We start from the raw sequence: 20,837 nt of genomic DNA on the forward strand, positions 1-20,837 counted from the left end.
TCCACTCTATACTCCTTCTGTGCCTCTTGCACCTTCCTGCGTTTGTGTGCTTCTTTTGCCGTTCTAATTCATTTACTTCTGTCTTTGGCTGTGCCCTCTTGCACTTCTTTAACTTTGCTGTGCGTCTTTGCACCTTTAATACTGTCACTTTCCTTCTCCGTGCTCAGTCGCACCTTTTCCTTACTTTTCTTTTGGGTCCCTTGCCCTCTCTTGATTTTGTATTTTGCTGTGCCCCCCTGTAGTTCCTTTGCTGTGCACCTTTGCAACTTTAATACTTTCACTTTCCTTCTCTGTACTCACTCACACCTTTTCCTTCCTTTCCTTTTGTGCTGCTTGCCCTCTCTTGACTCTTCTTGACTTTCTTCTGTGACATCACACTTTTCCTTATCCTTTGTTTCTGTCCGCTTTTAACTTTGCATCTGGGCTGCTTGCCCTTTCTTTTAAATCTTTTTACTTTCTGTCCTCTTATTTCTGCACTGTTTGCGCACACCATTTACTTGATTTCTTTCTACTTTCTGCTTCTTGCTTTCCACTTTGTGCTGTTTTATCAATCTTGCCTTTTTTTCCTTTCCCATTCCAGCCATCCGCATGCTCCTGAGTTTCTCTCTCTCTCTGTCATGTAAAACTCACTGGGTAGCATAGCGCTAGTGAACGGTCTCTGTGATGCTTTGGGTCGAGGTCAGGGTCTCACCACCTGCCCCTCAGGCACCCTTGGGCCGGCACAAGGTCCAAGGGAACGAGCACTCGCACAGACTCTGCTAGCAGGGTCCCACCTGACTTGCTCCGGCTCTCAGGTGACACGGCTCCCCAGACACGTTGCACCCTTCCTCACACACTGGGCAGCATTGAAGAACGCCGCTCTCTTCCGGATCCTCCTTCCTGCAGCTCCCAACTTTGTGGCTTCTCTGGTCCAAAATGCCTCTCCAGCTCGCTCATCCACATGTGAGAAGTCACGCCTTTTCTAGCTGAACACACAGTCAAGTGGGGTCAGGTGTGAATGGTTACTTACACATGCCTGACTGGGACAGTAGTTTTCTCTAAAGTAGGTTTACCTTCCTTTCCCCATGTTATTCCTTTAGGTAATCTTTACTAATCTTAGTTGCTCCTCCTTGTCTCAGTATTTGTTGGAAATGGGGAGAGGGAGATGGGTGAGATTGGAGATACCCCATGAAGGTTGAGGGAAAGAGATTCGAAGTAAAATACGATTTAGATTGAGTTCTGATCAGGTATTGCCAGGGAGTATAAGAAATTCTCCTACTTCGTCCTCCGCTTAAGGCGAGAATTGTCCTCTTCTTTATGTCTGTCGATGGTTTATGTGCATATGGTTCTGGGTGGAATTCCCTATGATTTGGAGCGCATGAGTAGATCTTGTTATCGGAGCTATGATTTTGTGTTATTTGCGTCTTCCTCACTCTCCCTCTTGGGTAATCAACTATTTCCTTCTCGCTCTGGGGTCATGAATAATGGGTCTTGAGGAAGGAAAGACTTTGTAAGGGTCAAGAGTTGTAAAAGGGTGTGTTTTCCCTAACCGACCAGGATATTTTAATTTCCCTTTTCATGAGGAAAGGTCGAGGGGTCGGATGGGACTCGGGTGACAATATCCCATGAACAACAAGGGTGGGTAGAATGGATTGGGGCAAGGAACAGGTATGCCATGTCCCACCTTCGGAAGTCCTCCCCGCAGTCCCCGAAGACCCCCTGCCCAGGTGATCCTCCCTTGCTGGTTCGCCCCCAGGGTTGGCATCCAAGAGCGATGGACCTTCCCTGGCCACCTGAGCAATGGATCCCAAGGGACTACTTGTGAGAACACCATCAGGTTTCTCACAATAGGCTTATAAAATAATTAAATCTCCCATTGACCCAGTCTGAAAATGCACAGCGCATTCTAAAAGAACAGATTTAATTTCCCATGGAAACTAATCCGCAGATTCAGAGGCTAAAATAGCAGCCTATTATCCACCCATATCTAGTTTGGAAATAGAAGATATTAAACAAATGACAGGACGATGCATGTTGGTAAAGGAAGGCTTTAACATGCTGTCTATTGTCCAGTTAATTGAGATACAAGGTCGAGACCCATAAGAAGTACTTGATTTATGGAGAAAGTGGGGGTCTTCTTTATCCCCCACTGAGGCAATTTGGAGACAGGATAGCACTAGAAAGCCAGTTATGGCTCTAGCACTATTGAGAGTAGCGCTGGAACAGCTTCACTACCCAGCACACACAACTCGAGAGAGTCTTGCTGCTATAATAGCGTGGTTCTTGCCCAATTTATTAGAACATGTGACACAGTGCATTGTAAATTGCATCATGTGCCAGAAATCTACTGTAGGGCAGACTTTGCGAACAATAAGAGGAGCAATTCCAAGACCCAACGGCTCATTTCAGCATCTAAATATAGATTATGTGGATCTGCTGCAGACATGCAATGGCTAGAGATATATGCTTGTCGTAGTATGTCCTTTTTCTAGATGGATAGAGGCAGGTCCATGCACACACCCAAATGCCTTGTGTGCCGCCAAGTTCCTGGTAGGCAAGGTGTTCCCCGGTTGGGGGTGTGCAAGGTTTTGCGGTCTGACAATGGACCACATTTTGTAAATGAATTGTTAGAACAGATAGTTCTCCTATTAGGTTTCAAACATATGTTTTCTTAGGTTTATCACCCAAAAGCAAATGGCGTGGAGGGATTAAACTGATTATTAAATGAACGCATAGCCAAGTTGAAGATGACTCTGAAGAAGGGATGGCTACATTGCCTGCCCCTTGCCCTATATGCCCCGAGAAATCAGCCTGACTCGGATCACCATCTAACTCCTCATGAGTTGGCTACTGGACGCTGTATGAGAACCACAGTTGCTCCTCCAACTAGGGTAAGAACTGATACCCAGAGTGTAGCCAAGGCATTAGTTGATGAGATGCACGATTACCTAACCACAATGATTCTAAGTATTTCTTTTATGTATCAAAAGATCAAGAACAGAAGGGAGGGGTCCAAAAGAAGTGATAAAGATAATCAACCTCTTGAACCAGAAGAATTGCTAAAACCCCCAAGTCTGTATCCAAGCGACTAAGTGCAGGTGCACAAATTTGTATGCACCTGGTCAATGCCCCGCTTTGAGGGGCCGAATGAAGTGGAAGAAGTTAGCCCCACTGCTGTGAAATTAAGGGGAGGGAGAGCATGGTTACATCTACACAGCATCAAACCCTATAAAGGCAAAACACTGACCAATCCTGCAGCTGCGCACAGTGAAGCAAGAGAAGTAGTTATGCACATACTGACTCGTTCGATGACCAGAAGCAAGGACAAAGAAGATGAGCATATCAATATTTTAGATTAGGGATTGACATTTTGCAAATTTGATAAGGAAAAATAGACTTGCAGCGATCCTGGAACTCTTTTTTAGATAGGATAAAAGAGACAATGGGCCTCATTCTGAGCGTGCCGGTACGGAAACAAGGGTGTCGGTAAGCTCACCAGCACCCTTGTTTCAGGATCGCACACTACGAATCTTCCTGCAGGGGCTGTTGTGCCCGGCAGGGTCAGACCTGCCGGGCACAATGGGCCCTGCAGGCAGACTTTCCACGGAAGCACTGGCACTGTTAGCAACGGTGCTGGTGCTTCCGAGTGCCCATTCCTGGTGAGTCCTATGGGACACCATGGAAATGGGGATTTACCGAATCCCCCTCTTGACTTCCCGCTCCACAGGGACTTATAATGTCCTGGTGGCACCGGCAAGTCAGGCGTTGGATTCGTTGTTTCGAGGTTGGCAGCAATCCGCCAGTAGAACCGGCGGGTTATTGCAGACCTCATAATGAGGCCCAATATGGAGAAAATCTGGAGGTTGAAGAGAAAAGAGTATCGTCCATCGTTTATGCTACCTATTACATCAACAATACGCGCATTCTTATATGCTATTTTTTCCTACATATTACAGTCCTATCCAGCCCTAATACGAAGAGGAGTAAATATGTTTTTCAGAGACCCCAAGAATAATTGTATTGTTTGGAGAGTGATGATCACAATTCACTGTTAACAATCGCAGACAGCACATTTACTTGCAGCTATTCTATAAATCCCCACTGTTTTCAAAGAGATCGTCAGTACCAGTGATTGCTCAACACAACTCTATAACTTCATTTAGAGAGAGACCCATAAAAGTGGTGATTGTCCACTTACCTCTTCATCTTCTGTGCCCAAGATCTCGTCAAGATCGGACTGCGAAATATTTAGTATGGATGCCGCCAGGGACTGTGCCCATTGGACTGATTCTTTTGACAGTTCTGTGCGAGAGTCTTGTCTTTTTGTGGCCTGCCTGATCTGCCTTTTCAGCTCCTGTATACTGCACTGTAAAGTTTGGGCTAAAGCCTGCAATATAAAAAAACATGACATCCCCCTTAACAATCCTTGGAATAGAGATTTAAAAAGAAAGGAAAGCGTGCAGAGCATTTCATTCAGAACGGTGTCCAGCATACAGCAAATAGGGGAGCGATAACCTCTTCATTGGCAATACATTGATATTTGTATTATGTCTGTGTTGAAAAGCAACAACTTAACACAGAGTGTGCATTTTAGAAATTCATGGTTAATAGAAACAAAGCATTTTTAGTTGTGTCTTTTCGGTGACACTAGAGCGCCACATAGAAGCCAAACCGATTGCATTGGAGTAGAGCTCGAAGAGATATGGCATATGGTTAGGAACACAAATCTTGGAGGTGTTTTAGTTATTTACCCACCCATTGACTGTCATGGTCATGCTAATCCCTATGGCCATTCACACCTACTTACTGCCCCTAAATTCCCAAAACACATTCTCCTGGGATCTCTTGGAACTAGCTTTGTCAGTAAAGCAGTAACATCAACCATTGTGCTGCAAGTGCATACCATTGCCATTTCAAATCAGATTTCAGAGAATAAATCTTCGGCTGGTGTAATAAAGATGTCTTAACCAAACTATCCTTCTGCCACTTGATTTAAAAGTAGGATGTATGGTCTTGTACTCAAGTCCTGTTAAAAACAAGGACGGACAAAGCCAACATTGTGTTAGATAAACAATAGGCTTTTGCCAGGAACTGCTTTCATATGATCACATACTCACGCCACTTTGAAACTATTAGCATCTTAGAAGTAGTAGTACCATTATGGGAGTGCCTGGCAAATGTCCATACCATGCTTTCAGAAAACCCATAACTGTTGGCTTTGCCAATGCTTGTTTTAATGGGGAAAGCCCTTACCATTGACATTTCTCCTATAAAATATTTGTCTAATTGATCATAAAAATACACATTCAAAGGTGCATCTGATTGCAAGTACATTTCTTTCTAAAATGTCAAAACAACCTGACCAATAAACAGCAGACAATATACACTCTATCATGAACTTGCTCACGTAAGGCTGAATGCGGGCAAATACATTTGTTTTTGGCATGTGATGGCAATGCAAGAGCGTGTGAGATTAAACCTGCACGTTAAAGGTGTTGCTGGAATTTGCTAACAGCACATGGGCAATGAAGCTGGACTGGATGCACGATGCACTACGTCATTTGATGTAGTGCACATTTGCATATATGGCAATACTCGGGCTTTCCAAGCATGTGATGATGCAGCTGGCAGTGAATGGGCATGGTAGGCTGTGCTTGGGCATATGAAGCAGTTCCCGGAATATGATGGTGGCATTTATTCACATGAGCATGTACCTTATAATCTGAAACATTATGTTAATGCATGCTAGAAAGATACAGGATTACTAAAAATGACTATCTGATTATTTGGGAGAAAAGTGATAGTTACTCAAATAAAAACTACAATTGTCATTCTCTGAAAATAATGAGTTGTCTCCAAAGTTATGCGTGGGCCAAAATTATTACACTAAAAATGAAAAGCCAGCTGAGGGTTGGTGACAAGTGGGGGATGCATTTCCAAAATATTTCAACTAGTAGCGTTTCATGAGGTTTGCTGTCGAGGACCCGGCATGTGAAATTGATGTACCCAAAGGAATCGTTATGCTCTCTCACATCGAAGATCTCTACGAACTGAGAAGTAGTTCTGATCTACGTTTCTTGTATTTGTTAATGAAATAAAGTGTCTTTGCTTAAGCACAGCTACCAACAAGCACACGATAAAGGGTTAAGACAATCATCGTTTGACAAACGACAACTCTAGCATCTAGAGATCATAGCACTGCTGCTGGATGGGAGGTTTGATTGACAGCTACTGTGATCAAACCACAAAATGCAGCTGCATCGATCCCAGCATACACAATTGTTTAGAATAAATGTGAAAGACTTCAAGGACAGACTGAGCTATTTGCCAAAAATACAGAATCAAAACTTAGATCTGAAAAAGAGGAAGCACTTAAGTCAGATGTCAATCAAGACAAAGCCCGTATCCCAATATAACCGGTGCAGCTCAGAATAAATCCAACAGGTCAGATAGTAACTAAATACATGTTAATTAATTAGCTGCTTGTGCTACAAGATGTTTAAATGAGTATGGTTATGTTACTAATGCTGCATGGTTTTGATAAGCTTGCAAAAGACAACGTCCACTCTTTCTAACCAATAGACAAGAAGCCAGGGTGAACTGCACACAGTCATTGAAACATCTGGGACAGTTTTAAAACAACTCTACAGAGAACACTAGATAGAAGCTATCCAGTATGTAAGCTTTGTTATTAAACACCAAGACAACATGTGGCCCGGTAGCTAGCAAGTTATAGGCACTGGAAATGCCAAAATTAAAAAGGTCCATTTACATTTTAGTTTTACAAATAACAACTGCCATAAGTACAGGGTTTAGGTCATGGGCTGGTGAAAGCAAACACCTGCTGCCGTTTAAAGATTACCTGGAATAAGGAGTTCCAACTGTAAGCGCTGAGTGTTTGACATGCTACTAGCAAAACTGTTCCACTATTCATGCATTGTGCATGCTATGTTATTGATATAGATTCCTGCTTTTTAAATTGATTGATTTTAGAATACCATCTACTCATTTTAGAAATTGATTTTTATGAAATGTGTACTTAGAAATAAGTAGATTGAAGCTCCGTTTCCCAATTTCTGCCTTACTTGAATATTTTACTGCAGCATGTAGCCCGAACACTGCACTGCTCTTTGAAAAAAGAAGGCGATCTCACTGCACTACAATTCCCAGGTGGACTTGTAGTTCTCGCAGGTATTTGTTTCCAAACGGGCACGACAGCGCCGGCGCGACAAAGTCAAGCAAGTCTGCGGCAGTCTGTGATGTACGTGTGTACTCAGAAAACACCAGTCATTCTCACATTGGTAAGTTACTAGGGACACTAGTTGCTATGATTGGCTTACTGTGTCGAATCATGCCACACACGTAACATTGTAGGATGAGCTATTTGTACTCGAGATGCTTTACTTCTCTTTAGGGACATGAGTCAAGGCTCTCTCTCATTCCATACTCTGAACAAATCCAGAAATGTTAATGTAATTCGGAAACCAGCAGCTTCAACTATTTTTACCATGGCTTCGGACGGTCCGACCAATAAAGTAGCTCTAATTAACGCTAGGTCAGCCATTAAGAATGCGGTTGCAATCAATGGCTATATTGAAGCACACAGTATGGACGTTTTAATGATCACAGATTCTTGCTTTACCGACTCATGTCAGTCATATTTTCACTCACAGGCAAGACGAGTACCGGATAAAATGGCTTAATAGAGAGCAACAAAGGGGAGGCGGTGTTGCCATCATCTATAAAGACAACATTGACTTTCAAAGTATCTGTACACTGAAATGGGAAAGTGATTTGCAGGTATTGGCATGCTCCTACCAATTTTCCCCCAACAAGTCTCTTAAAATGATTCTGTGCTACAGACCCCCTGCATCGGCAACTGTATTTCTGGATATTATGGACACCTATTTAGGGGTGGAAGCCAGCAATCAGTCAAATATAATTTTGGGAGATTTAAACATATGGTGTAATGAGAATGAGCCAGAAAATAACGACTGTATACACCTAAAAGATATTCTGGACTCACGCAATCTCCATCTCCTCTCGGATCTCCCTACACACCTAAACGGACATTGTTTAGACACTATACTGTTCAGAGGGCTCCACTTGAAGGATGTAGAAATTGAACCAGTCAGTTGGTCAGATCATTTTATGGTCCAGTTTAGCTGGACCATAGAACCTAATATAAACAAAAGTAGAAAAACATCACCTACAAAACCCAGATGTTGAAAAAAAGATGTGAACCGTATCTCAGACATTGACCTGATGACTCATGTACCTATGACATATAATATAATAGCAAGCCTGATGAGACAACTACAACAAGCAAATTGTGATATTATGGCACCTGTAAAAAAACACTAAAAGAACTACTAGGAAAGGGAATCCGTGGTTTAGTGATAAACTGAAGCACTGTCGAAGCAAATATCGGAAAATGCAAAATAAATGGCGTTTCACCAGAGCTGTTGAAGATCATATAACAGTCAAATCAGCCCTAAAACTGTATACACGTGAGATTATGCAGGCAAAATCTACAGAAGCAAATTCCTTTGGCAGTAAATAGGCCTAAAGAATGTTTTATGGCTATCGGGAATCTAGCGAATCCTGACTGTATAAATACTTGTCTGTCTCCCAGTCAGGAGATGGCTAATGATTTTAACAGTTTCTTTTTTTAACAAAATCGATCAGAGTGAATATTCATGCTCAATTGATCTCAATTCCTCCCCCAACTGAGTCTGATTCAATGGCCGGGAAAAAGCCCTCTCTCTTGGAGTTTAATTTTTCACCAGTGAGAAAAGAAATTATTGAGAAACTTCTTTGTGCTCTCAATCCCACTATTCTCATGTGATCCTATGCCAGCATATTTAGCCAAACAGCATGCAGAGGCACTGAGCGAACCTATCCTGAGGTTTGCAAATGCATCACTTGCTCAAGACTATGTGCCAGAGGAATTAAAGAAGTATCACTCTTATGCCGATGATACACAGATCTATGATAGCTTAAGGAAACCAGTGGAGGCAGCTGTGCCTATTTTTAAATGTGCAGAGAAAATCCGAATGTGGATGCTTCAGGATAAACTCCAGTTGAACCCAACCAAGACAGCAATTATTGTCTTTGGATCAAAAAAGAAACTAGAAACTCTTTTCCCAATAGTTCCATGTCCCTTGTTGTTTGGAATCGCTTCCAAGTATACATACTCAGTGAAAAATGTAGGTTGCATTTGACAATCACATTTGGGGTGTAATCTGCATATTAATCAGATTATTAAATCAATGCATTTCCAACTGAACATGCTGAAACCCCTTCTTCCTCTCATACTGGAGGGTGACCGATTGATAGTGGTAGGCACCCTTGTTAATGCTAGGTTGGACTACTGCAATGGGCTCCTGGTTGGTTGTACAAAATATCAACTGCAGCGCCTCGCAGTAGCCCAAAATTCAGCAGTTTGTCACTACCATGGCAAAGGTCAGTCTCAGAGCTCCATAGAAATCTTCATTGGTTGCCGGACCACCAGCAGATTCAGTTTAAGTTGTTGTGCCTTGTTTTAGATGAATGCGTGGTTTAGCACCACCATACCTAATCTAAGGAATTAACACCTATAATCCCACACGATCATTACGGTCCATGAATCAATGAATCAAGACCTTCTGGTAGTCCCCCCGTCTAAATCTGTCAGTTGGGGGGACAGAAGGTTACAGTGGCAGGCCCCCGGGCCTGGAATGACTCTTCCACCTCACCTGTGGAAAATTTAATCCTTGGCTACGTTTAGGAAACAGTTTAAAACATATTTATTTGTGGAAAATTGAGTAGCTGCCACTTTATGTTCTTTTGCACCATACAGTAAAACCTGCGCCTAGATGTAGTTCGCTGCTTGGTTCCTTCAGGATATGCGCAATATAAATCTTAAATCAAGTCAAAACCGCTACAAACCCCCTTTTCATTTACGTAAAAAGGGCAATGGTCAGATATCCGTGTGTGGGCAGATTAGATATGCAGTCGGTGTAATCATGCATAAAACAGAGATCTGCGGGCAGACAAGAGCACCCAAAGAGAAGCACACAGGATGAGAGCTGGCGAAAGGCCCACAGACAAGGCAAATCAGGGCCGCAATGCTATGGCACGGTCAGATACAACCTGCCAGGCATGCTAAAACCGGCCAAATCACATAATGGAAGCTATTTTAAATATTGGCATTGGGCAGTTCCAACTTTTTAAAGGAATGACAGCGCCAACTGAACTGTTTACATGTCTTGTAAACTGGTTTGATCTTGTATAACAAAGCTATTTATTCTAAGTGCAATGGCATGCATTTGTCTGACAAGATTTTTATAATACAGGGAAATGCATATATATATGTCCTAGTAATAAATGAATAATGTAGAAGTAAAAAACCTCTGCACAGAAGTGCTATAGCATTTAAAGTTTACACAGACAATTGTTAATTCTAGAAAGTATCAATTCAATTCCATGAAAAAAGGAGTATGCATGGTAACATGATCATTCAGATTTGAATAAAAACAAACAAGCCTGTTCAAAGAAACAATATTTATCGAAGTGATCTAGAATCTTGAAATCCACTGCCATAGAAACTGCTGTGATCAGAAAAATGTCACTGCATGCCAAGGAAAGGGCCAGATTACAAAAATATGGTTCAGTATTCCTAGAATACCGTTTTGCAATTACAAATCTATTGGTCTACTGGCCTCAAGTATTTGTTACAGCCATATTTAGACTGATCCTAGGTTAAGGCGGAGATCAAACAAATTGCCTTGTCTATATTCTTATATAGCATACATGCGCCTACGGGTGAACCATTGACCTGACTGGAGGTGTCTTGAAAAAAGAGGGGGGATGGATAGTATTCTAATGTGCTAACCAGTATTTTACAAGATTATACAAGTATCAATATTGTGGGTTTTAGTTAAATCGTGACGTACTGTAAATGGTGTTAGATTTATTGAGGTTCAAATATCATTCTGACAATGGCTTGATACCAAAACGAAAAAGTTTTTATTTCCAAACATTCACTATACTCTCAACACGTGTTTAACCATTTTGTTCTCAATGGCTCATCAGGAGAGATTTCAAATATTCTTCCTTTGTTCTAAGATTCTTGGAGTGGTATGATCTTAGTGTTTACAAAATACACAATAGAATCTTGATTGTTCACTTTTAGATGAACTTGTAGGTGTAGTACTTTGAAAAAAAGAGGAGCTATGGTCAGCCTTTGCCGCTTCCTGATGCTTTTTGTAAACTGGAGGTATAGTGCAACTGTTTCTGGTGAAAGGTTGTGAGGCCCACTCATGTCCCCTCCATGCATATTGAAGGAGCAGGGTTAAACAATCAAATGAAATGGGAGGTAGACGTAAAGGGAGATGTGTTGAAATGTTCAACATTGCCAGGCCATGTCAAATTGCATATCTAATTATTTTAAGTACCTGTAAACATGGCAATTCAGGCAAATAATTTGGAACATTTTGCTGTTTTCAAAATGTTTTTGAGGGATTAGGGAAATCCATCAAGACTTCTGTGTGGAGTGCCGGGTTCTCAGAGTCTACCCTGAAGCATTGGAATATTTTAGGACCACCCATTTAGAGCTGCCTGAAAACCTGCAGCTTTTCAGTAAATTTCTTTAAGAGATTGGGCCTCATTACGACTGTAGCGGCCACGGTATGAATGGTGCCGGTAAGGGACCGGCACCGTTCATACCGGGCCGCCACATTACGAGTTCTGCTGCAGGTCCCGCTCTGTACGCCTGGCCAGACCAGACGTGCAGAGCAGCACCCGCTAGCAGAACAGGATGCCAACAACGGACCCGTCATTAACGGGTCCGTTGTTAGCATCCTCCCCATGGCTCAAATGGGAATGGGGATGCACCGGGTCCAGGTCCCGCAAAGAAGAATTACCAGGCCTGCAAAGGTCGGAATGGCCCGGTATTTCCCATTTTGCGGGACCCAGACCTGAGTTTGGGGGTAGCCATGCCGCTAAAAACGGCATGGCTACCTCCAAACTCGTAATGAGGCCATTGTGTTGAAGAAGAATATTTCTGCCATATTTTCTTCAAAGTTTTCTTAAAGGTCAAAAGCTCACAATGCCCATACAGAAAGGTTAAACAGGGTGGAATACATACTCGCTTGGTGCATTTCAGGTAATATATTTACACTCCCTTTAGTTTAAAGGTTAAGCAACCGGTACTGCCAATTATGCATATTACCCAGTAAGGATTCTTCTCTATGTCTCATGCTGATTAGTAATTGAAATCAGAGTCCCAGATACCTCCATTCGCCCCAATCAAGGTTTGTTAAAAATGGCGGCTTACCTTGCTTTTCTAGAAAGTTGGAAACATTGACAGTTTTCGTTATATTCACACACATTTGGTCTAGCGTGTCTGAATAATTTCTGGTCACAAAGTTATTTAATCACATTCATTTAAACGTTCACTTTTCACACTTCCAGTTGCCCTGGAGTGCTGTCCTTTCTCTCTGAATTTGTATGTTTGTTAATACCATGTTTATTTTTTAGTCATGCCATTTGCTGTTCTCATCGGACTTGCCATAAGTTGCCTAGATTTCTTAGCCTTTGGCACAAAGTACTAAACTGATGTTTTAGAACTTAGCCTTCTTCTTCACAAAGGGCTCTCAGCCTGGTCTGCATTTCTCCTTACTCTATATAGCCCTGACTATCTTGACTGTCTGATGTTTATCTTTGATAGTTAGCACCAACATTAGCATTATTATAAAAAGTATGAATGCCTCATTTTGAAAAAGAAATTCGGCAGCGTTTTTGGCACAAAACACTGGCTGTACGGGGTCACTTCAGTCATGGCAGATGTATAACATTTTGCAAATACAAGTTGACTTTCTGTTCAATGGCAACCGCATCTTTCATCCATTTGATATAATTAAATGGCAAGTCGGAGTCCATGCACTCTTCTTTTGTATGTTACTGTATGTTTTGCTTGGCTTTGAGTGCTTATTAGGGCATATAAAATGGCCTAAAAAGGTGGTCACTTTACGTGGAAACATTTTGCACTTAAGTGGCATATGTAAGCCTTCAATTGGCTAGCAAGGGAGGCGCCACTCGCCCCAAACATCCAAGAACACCGGCCAAATCTTTCTTTATCTTGGTCTTCTGGTGAGCAAGGCTCTCAAAAGTTTAACTTTGTGGAAAGGACCTAAGTAGTAGAAGGAGCTCCCTTTTCTAATGTTACATTTTGACAGGTGGCCATGCCCCTATTTCCGGTCTTAGTCCCTCCCCATTTTGATAGGCTTTGATATAAACTTAATATAAATTTGATATAAAAATGATATAAAAAATGTTTGATATTGATTTCATCGATTTTATAACAAATGTATATTTTAGAGGAAGTGTGTATAATTTATATCAGTTTTGATATAAATGAATACACATTTTATATAAACACTATATAAAGACGGATGCAGTGGGCGACGGTGTTGCTTGGTCTAGCGCTGAGAGCGAAGTGAGCTCTAAAGACGAGGACTGTGAATCTAGGGTTTTGCAGGGTGACGCAGTGATGACGTCACATAGGGGTTCTGCCCGATGTGATATGAAGCGGTAAATGATATCAACCAATTTTGATATCTTTTTAATATAAAAATGTATACACAAATTAATATAAATATGAATTTTTGTGATAAAAAATGTACACAAAAAATAATATAAACCATTTTTGATATAAACCTGTATATAAAAATCAATATGAAAAAGATTTTTTTTTTATATAGAAATGTAATCTAAAATTTGTATTGACATTTTTTATATAAAGTTGACCCCCCCTAATATTGATATAAAAATAGTTGATATCAATTTTAGATGAACTAGCTTTGATACAGAGTGTGAATAATGAAAAACAGTTCGCTTTATAAGTAAAGTGTGCATCCCAGAGCCTGTACAAAAGTTCAAACTATTGACTTTTGCCAATGCTTGTTTTTCTTTGAAATAATGAAAAACAGTTCCCTTTATAAGTAAACTGTGCTTACCAGAGCCTGTACAAAAGTCAAACTATGTTTTTTTTATTGAATCTACAGCCTCTTGTGCATGGTTTACATATGTCCTTCTGCTGCGTTGTGACCCACCAAAGAGCTTTGGAGCAACACTGCAGGGGTTTATCTACAAGGCCTGTGGAAACCCAGGAATGTGGTAACTCACAGAGCAGCATTCTAGCCACATCAGCAGAAAACACAGACAGTCTTTATATTTAGCTCCTCGGAATACAGGATTGCTGGTTAATTTTAGATTTTTTCCTGGGTCCAGCGCCACTCTCTAATTTTGCAGAGTTTGCACGAAATAGAATGCTGAGCTTTGTTGATAATAAAAAGTGGTGCTGGAGCCAGGAAACAGCTTGGACCCAGGAAGCAGCTAAAATTAGATTTGTTACAGACCCCATTTCCCATTTAAAAATACATGAGTTCAGGAAATCTGTATGTGTTGATAAGGGAATAACAATGGGAAGGGGTTCTGTTTGCACCTCTTAAAAGGACCCTTCTGACTCCAGCAGGGGTACTGTCAACCACAGAGGTCAGAGCCCTGGATTGATGACCCCCTGCGGACACCGGCTAATTGACCTGGGACACTTGATTCCAACTCTCGGCTGGATTTGATCACAAGTCTGTTGATACTGGGAGAACGCCCTGCAAAGCTGGACCTTCTTTTTATTCAGAGTTTATTTCAACAACATCAAAAAGGTGAGCTTGTGGGTATTTTAAGAAATGTACTTCAATGTATTGTTTTTGTATTTTTCTAAAAATGTACAATTTATGTGGTTTTATTCAAGCTTGATAAGGCTTTTCTTTTACTGTATTTATCGATATTCAGACCCTTTTTGAGAAAGACCAGGGGTGAAGAGATGCTCAAAGACACTAGGCAGTGCATTGTTAAACTAAACAGCTATGTGCTTTTAAGGACGTGTTTATGAATGTACAGTTTTTTAGAATGCTCTGTGGTTTTGCATGTCAGCCAGGATAACGCAGAGGCGCTGGTAGCGTCGGATTGTATTTCTGTGTGTGTTGATGATATGGCATGGGCACAGAGCTTATGTTCTAGAATTGTTTTTGAAATTTTGACTACAGCGCTTGGGAACAAGTTGAAAATGTGTTGAGGGTTTGTAAGTGTTTATAGCCTGCCTACACAATCAATCAGAAACTTTAAATTTAAAGCTTGGAAATATGTGCTTTTAATGACGTTTTTAAAACTGTACGATTTGCTTAGAATGCTCTGTGATTTTGCATGTCAGTCAGGATAATGAAAAGGCGCTGGTAGCACCGTAGTGTGTGAGAGAGAGAGAGAGAGAGAGAGAGAGAGAGAGAGAGAGAGAGAGAGATATCACATGGGCACAGAGCTTATTTTCTAGAACTGTTTTTGATATTTTGACTACAGCACTTGGCAACAAGTTGAAAATGTGTATAGGATTTTGTAAGTGTTTATAGCACTGCTACATAATCAATCAGACACTTCCATTTTAAAGCTTGGAAAGTGTGAGGTCAAGACAGTAAAGTCAGCGCCCAGAATTCAGAATCTGGAATTTCACAGAGTCTCTGATGGTGCATACATGTTCATATTCTGCAAATAATGTTTTCTCTGTTTATTTATTTGTTTTTATGGGCTCACCGCCAACCTTATTGCTGTTCCAAACATTAAATTAAACATTGAATAAACCCTGAATGCACTTTTGGTGCCCTTGCACTTTTGCGATGCAACATATTTGCACACGCACAATGGAGTGTGTTAGTTTCACAGCGCTGCTAAAATATTTTTAGTGTGTAAAAAATTCAGCACAGAGGGATCAGTATGCGCCAACGATCACTCATGTTGTGTTTAATAAAAGAACACTGGAATTACAGATATTTTAAGGTTTGCAAGTGCCAGGGTGCTACGTCTTACTTGATATGTTTTGAGGTTTAAAATGTGTCTTCTTTTAAGTCCCAATGACTGTACCAGTTATATGTTTTGCAGTGTTTTATACAATCTTGACAATGCGTGCAATGTGAAGGCCCAATTTAGGCAGATTAGGCACTGTGGGACTCAAGTTATTGCCAAAGATCACACATCTTGCGCAAATGGTATAGCGAGGTTTATTTGATACAAACTGCCGGCATGACAGACTTTCTTTAAGGGGACATGGGCTGAGGTGTTACACCGGTCTTGAGATGTTCGGTGACGTGTTATGTATTGATGGAGGACTGATTCTGTGTAGAAGATGGCTAATTCTGATTCCATATTCTTCCTATTTAGAACTGGCATGTCTTCCAACAAGTGGATGTTGCAGCAAGGACATCCTGAAAAAAACGACCTGTGCCAACCGACAAGCGTCACCCATTGGTTTTATGGAGATTATTTCAGCTGATGCACCACACACTGGTTTTTCTGGGGGTCCGAAGATGGGGGCACATGTTTTGCCGAATCAGCAAGGGGCAGTGATGGGTTGCAGCCTCTTGCAAGGCCTGATGGATTGGCAGGCTCAACGCAGCAAAGTTTTTCTTCACACTTGGGAATGGGCATAACTGGATTGGGGGCCTCAGCAAGTGGCAGAAGAGTGTCTGAGATCTAGGAGGGCTATTATGGTTTCTGTGCTGTACCCACATTGGAAAATGACAACCAATATCTTGGAAATGGCCTGACAAATGGACGCCTAACCAGGGTTCTGATGGGGAAAGCCGCCCCCCTGTGCTCTACCAGCTCCAGGGGACAGGCAACAGGGGTAGCACATGTAACACATCGCCAACCCTGAGGCAGCACAGGGGGCGGTCTGAGTTGTACCCCTCCACTGCAGGCACGATCGAGGATATTACTAGATCCTTAAACTCCCAAACTTCCTTGGCTAGGGTGGGGTTGAGGGCCCCTGTATTACAAGCAGTTTCAGGCAGAGGGTGAAAACCTGCTTTAAAAGTGTACAACCGCAGGCCAGAATAGCGTTGAAGCAGGTGTGTGCCAATATAAATTCTGGATGCTCCGAGTGGCAAAAGTTAGGACAGAATGTTCAGAACAAGCCAGATGTCGTAACACAGCCACTGGCTCTTGAGTCCTGACTGCGGCTTGAGAAAAATGGTCCCAAGGGAGGGAACCAGGGTGTTACACCTGAGCAGAATGTGATGTTCACTGCAAGCAAGTCTGTACAGCTGGGGGGTGTCAAGAGTGGCGTGGTTGTTATTAGCAACAATGAAGGTGTTGCACAATTAACTATTTCTGAAAGTGTAGATGTCACTGTTGCTAGTTTTGAAGGCGAGAATAATACAGATAGCTTTGCCGTTATCAACATTTTAGATAACCTAGCTAATGCAACAGTGAACCCTGTCCACAACTCCTTTGTCCATGCTCCATCTATCCAACGGGGCGAGCGTGCACCGGCTCTGCAGGAAGAGACTCAACTGTGGCGTGGGCTATGTTCAGCCAGCTGTTACTTCTGTTATCCATATTAACACATTGAACGAGTTAGATGCGTTGATAACCGCTTTGCAGGAGAATGGGGTGCAATCTAGTGGCACACCACCGCCCCTTGAGCTTTCAGACACTATGGGGGTAATTCATGGATTATTTGTGCCAATAAAACGGGATTTGTGCGCCATTCTGCCCGCAAATCCCTGTTTAACAAATGGGGATTTTCAGGCAGAATGGCGCACAAATCCCGTTTTTTGGCGCAAATAATCCATGAATTACCCCCTATATCTACTAATTGTTATACAGCCCTTGAGGCGCTTCTTAAGGATGTTGGCCTTGTTAGCATTGGCAGTGTAATAGTTGTATGTATCGATACTGCCGACACTCGGTGTTGTTCATATTGCTCCTGTTCGTACTCAACAGGAGTGTGTGCACAGGGATGGTGAGGAATACAGTGTTGGGGTTGTTAATATTGCTCCTGTTGGTACTTAAGAGGGGAGTGTGCACAATGATGGGGAGGAATACAGTGCCGGTGTAATTAATATTGCAAATGATCAGGTGGTAAGTGTTGGGCCTCAGGGTCGATGCCCCCCGACCTTGCATCAACATTGCACATTAGCAGCAATACAGCTGGTGAATCACCTCCTAACGCCCCCTCACAATTCTGGCCAGTGATACTGTTAGTACAACTGAACAGCTGGGTTATGTGACAGTGTCTGTATTTGATGTTCATGAGCCAGGGGTTAGTAACACGGGCAGTGAAACAAGTGTATGCTGTCAATCCCAATAACATTACTACGGTTACATGTATGCGTGTATCGGTCATTTAAAAGAACGAGAAAAAGAAAGACCCCAACCGAGTGTAAAAGAGTTGCAAATATCAGACAGGGGGCTTCACTTTAAAACAAAGTTACAAGAAAATTCTTGCCCTTGTCAAAAGTTTAAAGCCGTACTGCAGGAGGAAGGGGATTGAACAATCTGTTGTTCGGGGCACTTTGAAAAGTGTGGAAGGGGTGGTTTTAACACTAATAAAACATTTGAGGGGATGCTACTACCACCTTAGCAGCGTGTGAGGCAGCCATAGGGACGCAGCCTGATAACCCGCTAGCCAAAGGGGAAGTTGTTGAGCCCAACACACCAGTCACAGGGTTGTCTTGTAATGTATCTTGTGAAACATCCACAGGGGCACTGCCTGACACCGCACTAGACATGACTCACCAGGTTAAAAACAGCACACTAGCCCACAAATACCCCACAAATTCTGAAAAGCATACCACAACCGCTAGCCGACAGAGACCCGGGGGCTACTACAGTGTTAGTGGGTTCTAACTCGGGTACCCCCGTCAATACCCACCCTGGGAATATCTCAAATACCAAACATATCAGACGAGTGCAAAGTGTTATGACTAGATTACCCCCCTCAAACCAGCATTATTAGAAAACCAGAAAAAAAAGTATAGGCATACAGCCACCTGTGCTCCGGGAGAGAGGGTGAAATTAAAAAAACAACCACTGTTACAGAAAGTGATTGTTCAGAGTGGGGGCGGTTATTCATTTTGGCACTGCCCCAAAGACCCAACATAAAATTTAAAATGGAGCACAGCACAAGCTCAGAGGTGTTGGATATTTCAAATCTTTAAAAAGGCCTGCTTGGTTATATCCAGACACAATTGGCCGAGCACACCGCTGGCACCAACCCCCTGACACACCCGTAGGGCCAATTTATTTGGAGAGGGTGCGCACCTATCAAAGAAGTTATAAAACATTCTTGGCTTTGGAGCATTATGAGTAGTTCAGATTCACGAACTTGGACCAGTTGCGGTCCCTGTCGGCCCCAATGATTTTGTTCAAATAAGAATGGAGGCCAGGGGTTTAAACAGACCCTTGTTTACAAGACAATACTTTCTGCGTTTTGCAATTTCTGGAGAATTTGCGGAGACTTCTGCAGAGTAAGACAGAGATCCTGTGTTTTGCGCGGCTAAGAATCCTGGCGCTAGTTGTCAGACCGGTGGTGTTCATTAACCTTTAAGCAAAATTCTGCACAGCCACATCATAAAATCCAAATGCCGATATACCTGCAAAAGCTCTACAAGTACACAAAGAGCTGGGCTCCCGATGGGCACTCCTGTAGGGTTTGGACTGCTGAATCTTTTTGAAAAGTATTTCGATAGACCCATTAAGACTCTACTTTAACAATGGGATGTGGTGGTATTTTCTGCTACCGGCTAAAACAGCCAAAAACCCTTTGTATGTTTTACACCACAACAACCATTTGTACGGTGTAATCAATCTAAAAGGTTTTCTGGGGACTAAACATCTCTGTCAGCACTGCCCCCACATTTCCATGAACAAACACAGTCGCCTGTGTTTAAGAGAGCAATGTCAAATGCTTAAGGAAGAACCTGCAAAATGTCCCCAGTATCACGCATTCGCGTGGTCTTGGGGCTGTCTAGACACAAACACTCAGAAAGCGGCATTGGGGCCGGTCGTTTGCGTACTGCGCGTTGACTGCATTGCCGGCAAAGAATGTCTCCCTGAGAGTCATAACTGTAACGGAATAATCTGTATGGTGTGTGTCACATGACGGCTAGTAGACCTCACAATAAAAACGAGGACTACATAGTGCATGACATGGAAGCACGCCAAGAGAATGTACCGCACCAGCAAACTGCATCTATGCCAGACATCTAACCAGTGACAGCTGTTGGGAATATTCAGGTGAGTCCCATGTCCGGCATTTGTCACTGCTTTTATAACTAGCAAATTCCCGGGTTATACCTTTTTAGCACATAATTCCAAAGGTTATGATGGATACTTTGTATTGAGAAAATTGGTTCGGGAAAAAATGTAAGTAAAACTTATCACCCAGGGGGCTAAGTTTATGGCTGTCTTTGTGGTACCTCTACAGATATGCGTTATTGACTCCTTGAACTTTTTACCCATGAAACTCAGTAAAATCCCAAGAGCTTTTAGTTTCCCTAATTCAAAGGATTTCTTTCCCCATCTTTTCAATACGGCGGCTAACCAGGACTACAAAGGTCCGATTCCACCAGCGGTCCAGTACGGCATTCAATACATGATGCCTAGCCAGAAAGATCAGTTCATGGCGTGGTACAAGGTGAATGAACATGGCGTGTTTGACTCTCGCCAAGAGTTAAGGGCCTACTGTCAAGAAGTAGTCGATGTTTTAAAACCAGCTTGTAATTTGTTCAGGGACGGCATCATTCAAATGACTTGTCGTGCAACACCTATAAAGGGCGGGGTACACATGTCCTACATCAATCCTTTACAAAGCACTACGTTGGCTAGTTGCTGAATGCAGATATACAGACAACTATATCTAAAATCTGAAACAATCATACTGCTCCCCCAGGATTCATATCATGGGCGTCAGAAACGTTATTCCACGGCATCAATTCAGTGGTTTTATAAATTTCAGAGACCGAAAACATCTCTATACAACA

At 42.2% G+C, this 20,837-nt stretch overlaps 1 protein-coding gene across 2 annotated transcripts in view; it reads right to left on the minus strand.

Annotated features, from left to right (window-relative positions):
* The window catches only part of CNTLN (centlein), a 2,346,865-nt gene that overhangs the window by 143,296 nt on the left and 2,182,732 nt on the right, over positions 1 to 20,837 (minus strand). For both annotated transcript variants that reach the window (XM_069625978.1, XM_069625977.1), the window contains exon 25: positions 4,178 to 4,366. In XM_069625978.1, the coding sequence (XP_069482079.1) occupies positions 4,178 to 4,366 (189 nt within the window). The remainder of the gene's footprint in view (positions 1 to 4,177; positions 4,367 to 20,837) is intronic.

The sequence above is a fragment of the Ambystoma mexicanum genome, chromosome 6p (genome assembly GCF_040938575.1).
Source record: "Ambystoma mexicanum isolate Mex_15411 chromosome 6p, UKY_AmexF1_1, whole genome shotgun sequence".
In the NCBI taxonomy this organism is placed as follows: domain Eukaryota; kingdom Metazoa; phylum Chordata; class Amphibia; order Caudata; family Ambystomatidae; genus Ambystoma; species Ambystoma mexicanum.